General features: G+C 45.4%; 1 protein-coding gene across 1 annotated transcript in view; it reads left to right on the top strand.

Moving 5' to 3' along the window:
- fhod1 (formin homology 2 domain containing 1) overlaps positions 1-5943 on the top strand; it is a 45000-nt gene that overhangs the window by 26813 nt on the left and 12244 nt on the right. The window contains exon 11 of the mRNA XM_020602660.1: positions 1434-1526. Coding sequence (XP_020458316.1) covers positions 1434-1526 — 93 coding nt within the window. The remainder of the gene's footprint in view (positions 1-1433; positions 1527-5943) is intronic.

Here is a 5943-nt window from a genome sequence, read left to right as displayed (position 1 = left end):
TCGGGTTCCCAGAGAGAGTCTCCTCTGCCCCCAACTCCCCCCAACAGCACCATGAGCCCAGAGCAGGAGGCAAAGCCACCATTCAGCCCGTAAGTTCATTTTGCTCATGAACATACAGCTCAGGGTTTATAAACCAAATTCAGAGAGAAACCAGGGAGAATGAAACGTGCTGTTTTTTTTTTTTGGTTTCTCTCTGACTGAATGATTTTCTTCTTCTACAGAAACATATTTTGTTCTCAGTGCAGTAACTAGAAAATAATGTCAGTCTGCCAACTTCAAATGCACACAGAGAAGTCAGTTAAAAGCTTGCACACAGTGAATATGTTGGTGTTCCAAAGCCAAAGGCTCCGAGAGCTGAGCACATGAATGTCCTGGAGTGCACAGTCCAGGAAGATGCAGGGTTCAGATGGGAGTTTGTGCGGTACCGAGAGAAACTGTGCTTATGTAACCTGACAGATGACACTAGAAGACAAGAGCTGCTTCCTGCCTCATAGTAATGAAATGTTTTTTGGGTGTGGGATGTTGGCTGAATATCTGGAGACATCGCCTTGGGTTCTGGGGAATGTGTCACCATACTTTGATGCTTTATGGGCCAAACTAATCGCTTCATCAATAAAATATTCAAGTTCATCAATAACACACATGCAGGCTTATTGACATGACTCGGTGAGATCTGTGTGTGCTTCTGGTTCTTTTTCTTGTGGGTGATTTGGTGTCTGTCTCTGATTTAACCCCTGATGTGTGTGTGTGTGTCCCACACCGCTGTGGTGCTCTCGACCCCCAGGAGTCGCTCTTTCCTGAGCCACCACATGTCAGCTCTGGGTCTGAGCAGGAAGTCCAGGCTCTTCTCCAAAACCAGCTCCATCTCTGAGGAGCCTTCAGCTGCCTGCAGGTCTGGGCTTAGTCAGGTCATCTTATCACCACTAACGCTGTGAGACCCTGTAGCGTGTCGGCCCTGAGGGGGGGCCCTGCAGCATGCATTATTACCATGTGAAAGATTCATCCTGTGGAGAGCAGGAGCTGGTGACCTGAGCTGTCACATCCTGATCCATAACTGGGACTCTACAGGAATTTATGCGTTTCACACCAGCTCTAGCTGCTATCGCGTCGTGAATGTTGTGCACGTCTGATATGAGGAAACCTTTGTGTGAACAGTCTTTCATCATTAACCGATTTCAAATTCCGACTAAGCTGTAAAGAAACTAACATTCAGGATTTTCTCCTCAAGCTCCAGTGTGAAGTATCAACACAAAGATCAAGTCTGAGATATCAGGACTGAGCATGAACACAGCCATAACCATTTGTCTGTTCACTGACTGGCTGCATGCCTGTTGTACACACATACTCACTGTGTTTGGAAACCAGTCTGTACTCTCTCTCTCTGTTCCTGGCTGCTCACTCATCCTCTGTGTGTGTCTCTGTGTGTGCTGCAGCTCGTCTTCCTCAGGTCCGCCTCTGCTGGACAGGTCTTCCCAGCTGAACCAGGAGCAGCCCAGCAGCAAGACAGAGACCAAACCCAGTTTCAAGTAAGTGAAGCGGTGAACTGGGATGTACTGGGATGTGTGGTATCTATGGCATCAGGTTAGTGGTTTCCTGCTTTACACTTAGCTGTGTGAGCTGGTTTTGTGATGTAGTTTGTCACAGTTGTAGTGTCCCTGAAATAATCCAGCTGTGATTGTTTGATTCACATCTGGATGATCTTTGATTCTTCTCTGGATCTGTTATTGATCATTTCTGTATAATTTCTTTTGTGTTGTAGTTTCCCATTTCCTGATCATTTGTGGACAATGTATTTCTAACCTTTGTGTTGTTTCTTTATCATCTCTGCATTGTTTCTTAATCATTTCTGGACCTTTTTCTCTGACTGCTGCGGCTCAGTTCTGGATCTTATCTGGATCATAAATTGTTTCTAGGTAATGCCCTGATCTTTTCTGGTACATTTGATCATCTCTGGATAACTTCTGTTTTATTTTTAGGTTAATTTCTCTATAGTCACTGTATTATTTCTGTATTTTATTTTTTTTATCTGTGTCATATCTGAGCATCATTGCTCATGTTGTCACCTCTGGATCATTACTGGCTTCTCTCTGGATCAGTCTTCCTGGCCATCACATTTTTTTGTGCATTTCCTCTCAAGCTGTTTCTCCCTTCAGCTTCACTCTGTGGACTCTCTCTCTCTCCATTGTAACTTCATGTCTCTCACCCCTCTCTCTCCATTATAACAGTACAATGTTTTGTCTGTTGCTCTGATCTTTCTCTCTCTCTTTCTTCTTCCCTTCCTCCCTTGTCCCTCCCCCAGCTCGGGGGAGGATGACCAGCTCTTCTGGTGAGTACACGTCGAGCCCACCAAAGCCCCCCACCCTGCTTGACTGTAGCTGTCCAGTGCTCCACTGTATAAGATTAATGTGGTTGACCTTGAAGAATTTCATCAGACCAGGTCTAGTTCAAATAATCGGTCACAGAAGAGTTAAAATAATGTGATACACTGATGTGCAGGAGATGTGTTGGTACTTTCTTCTGGCATTAGCTGAGGTGCTCTCTGTAATATTGTCTTGTGTTTCTTGTCTGTCCTGTCTTCAGGCATTTAATGTAAATCAGGTTTAGCCTTGTTGAAAGGTGCTGTACAAACAAACCTGCCCTGCTCAGCCTTTATTTTAGGTGAGGCAGGACAACTTTGACCGAGCTGTGTGTCTCTTTAATTTGATACAGGTACTAAAGTACAAGACCAGTAACTTTAGTAAAACTACAAATGTCAGTGTGTCTGTCATTGGTTTTCTGAGGAGGTTATATGCAGCTGGGCACCGTGGCCAGGTGTGAGTGTAGCAGCTGGTGCATGCAGAGAGATGGAAACCTGCTGTTGTGTTGGGCTGTTGTTGGGGGTGTTCTCCAGGTTAATATGTGTGTGTGTTGTATGGAGAGGTTTTCACTGTCGTAGCTGCAGGTGAGAAGATGATGGCACGTGAAGACAAAAGCACAGCAGATGGAGACGGGACCTGGTGTTTCCTTCCAGCTCTGAACCAGTGAGAAAACCTGCACCTTTCTGGTTCCACCGCTGCCGTGTAAACATGTTTCCACTGGCCTCGTTGTTGAGATCTGTGGACATGACCTTTTTCTTTCAGGTCGTCCATGTTTTTCAAAATGTTTTTCATTTGTATCATTTGAAAAGTCCTGAGAGTGGTGCCCCCCCCTTGGTTGTAGAGGGAAAAAAGAGTCAGAGCAACCAAACAGAGGTGGACTAGGAACTGAACCTGAGAACTGGATCAGGGCAGGTCCTTTGTTTTCTCTGTGTGTGTGTGTGTGTGTGTGTGTGTGTGTGTGTGTGTGTGTGTGTATGCATTGTGCTCAGCGTTGTGTTGTTTCTCTGCAGCCCAGATGACTGTAATGTAAATCTGGACAAGCCAGTTCTAAGGAGGTTTCAGTAAGTACAGCCACAGCCCCACTGCATGCTGGGAGCTGGAGGGAGGGTGGTCCCGCTCTGCTGCTTCTGTCGGTGTCTCACTGTATGTTTGTGTGTACATTTTCAGAAATGTGTTGATTCCTCCATATAATCATGTTGCACTGTCAGGCGTTTCTGTCACTGTGGGGGGCTAGGCAGGTCTTTTGTTTTGTCTGTGTGTGTGTGTGTGTGTGTGTGTGTGTGTGTGTGTGTGTGTATGCATTGTGCTCAGCGTTGTGTTGTTTCTCTGCAGCCCAGATGACTGTAATGTAAATCTGGACAAGCCAGTTCTAAGGAGGTTTCAGTAAGTACAGCCACAGCCCCACTGCATGCTGGGAGCTGGAGGGAGGGTGGTCCCGCTCTGCTGCTTCTGTCGGTGTCTCACTGTATGTTTGTGTGTACATTTTCAGAAATGTGTTGATTCCTCCATATAATCATGTTGCACTGTCAGGCGTTTCTGTCACTGTGGGGGTGCAAGAAATTAACTCGTCTATTACAAGTACAGTCCTGCATTCAAAATATTACTTAACTGAAAGTACAAAAGTATTAGCATCAAAATGGTAAATGGACTTTATTTATATATCGCATTTTTCTACAGTGTGTTGCACTGGCCAAGCGCTTTACAGGAGATGATACACCATTCACACACAAAATTCACACATCGATGACGACAGGCTGCCACACAACATATCAGCATCCAAATGTACCTGAAGTACCAATAGTACCAGTACTCATCCTGCAGTACGGCCCGTGTCCCAGTAATGTGTCTGATACTGGATCATAGTGACTGATGTGTTACTGTCTTCATCACTTTAATGCTGCAGCTAGTAAAGGTGGAGCTGATGGTAACTACCTTATATACGTATACTGTGAAGTACTTTACATCCTGCTGTGTAGCTGGTGGATTTCCCACCGAGATCAATAGAGTCTGATGGTTCTACTGGGTTTGGTTTGATTCATCAGATTCTGGAAAGGAACTGAAGTTATCAGGTACATGTAGTGCAGTAAAAAGTACACGGTTCATCTCTGACATGGAGTAAAGTCACAGTATTAAGTAGCAGGACATGGAAGTACTCGGGTACAGAAACCTCATCAGAATTGTACTGAAGCACAGTACCTGTACTCAGTGGCTTTCCAAGACTGAGTTTTAGCTACAGTAGGTGTTCCTAATAAACTGGCAACATGAATGTACACAGTTGTCAAAGGATTCACCTTCAAAACAAAATCAGTTGTTTGTTTCTCTGGTGACGTTTCAGAAACCAACCCAGTAAATAGTCAGACGTGTTGGGTTCAGCTCTGCCACTCACTGAAAACATCCCCTGACCTGTTTGCTCCTCTCTTTCTCCTGGACCCGGACCCGAGCCTGGTCTGGGTCAGTTATCCTCAGTGGTTCTGACCAGAACAATAGCAGCTGGTAACCTGGAGCAGAACTTACCCTGAGTGATGGTTGGGAAGCTGCTGCTAAAGCAGACGGGGTTACAGAGCAGAGACCAGCAGCTCGGTGGTCCTCAGACCTGGACCAGGTCCACCTCCAAAACCACCACACATGACTGAACTGAGCTGTACTGTGGCCATGGGACTTACCAAGTACCTCACTGTAATACTTGTACTTAGGTACTCCAGGTCTCTGCTGCTCCACTACATGTCAGAGCTTACTTTGCAGCTTGGGAGACATGTTGACATGATTAGAAGTCGTTACAGCTCCGTCTGGATTTAAAATGCTGCTCACGCGTTGGCTCACTGTGACAGTTTTTCACTTAAAGATCTGAATGCAGGACTGAACTGAAGAAACTGTGTGTGATAAGATCTATGTAGTAATAATATAACTCATATAATGTCTCACCTTTTAAGAAAGAAGCTGTGACACCACCCCAGACTTCAGTGGTTTTACCACTAGTGCAGACGGCTACAGTGAAGTAACTGGTCACTGATGGCAAAATGGTCACTGTGCTTTTGAACTAGAGTAAATGTGTGTTCCTGTTATTAGATTTTTTTTTTTTACCAATAAATTTGACCTCCAAAAGACAATAAGCATGTGCATTTAGAAAAAAGAAGAGCTGATCACACTCCGGCGCTCTCTGTCCCCACCAGTGACAGAAGAACTGCTGAGTGTGTGTGTTGGACTCCCGCTCTCCCGTTCATCCATAATGTGACATATTAAGGTCATAAATCTGACTGTCGTGTCGCTGTGTTCAGGGTGTGTTTAGATGTCGGTGTGGACTGAAGGTATGCATGTGTGTGTTCCTGGTGGTGGCACTGCTGGGATCCTGCTGTCCTGATCTGAGTGTTCTGGGTGTTAACAGCTGGTGCTGGTCTGGTTTTGCAGTGAAAAAGAATCTGACCCACTGAAATCTGCTGGTTGTTGTTTGGGTTTTACTTTCACATGCTGCTGACTGAAGGGCCCATCAGGTGTTCCTTACTGACTTTGTTATCCACAGATCCCATGTTCAGACCCAAACCAACAGTGTGCTAATCCATTTCTCAGCGCGGCCTCACTTCCTGTCTGT

This window comes from Monopterus albus, unplaced genomic scaffold (genome assembly GCF_001952655.1).
Source record: "Monopterus albus unplaced genomic scaffold, M_albus_1.0 scaffold57.1, whole genome shotgun sequence".
Classification (NCBI taxonomy): Eukaryota; Metazoa; Chordata; class Actinopteri; order Synbranchiformes; family Synbranchidae; genus Monopterus; species Monopterus albus.
This window is presented reverse-complemented; position numbering and strand designations above follow the sequence as displayed.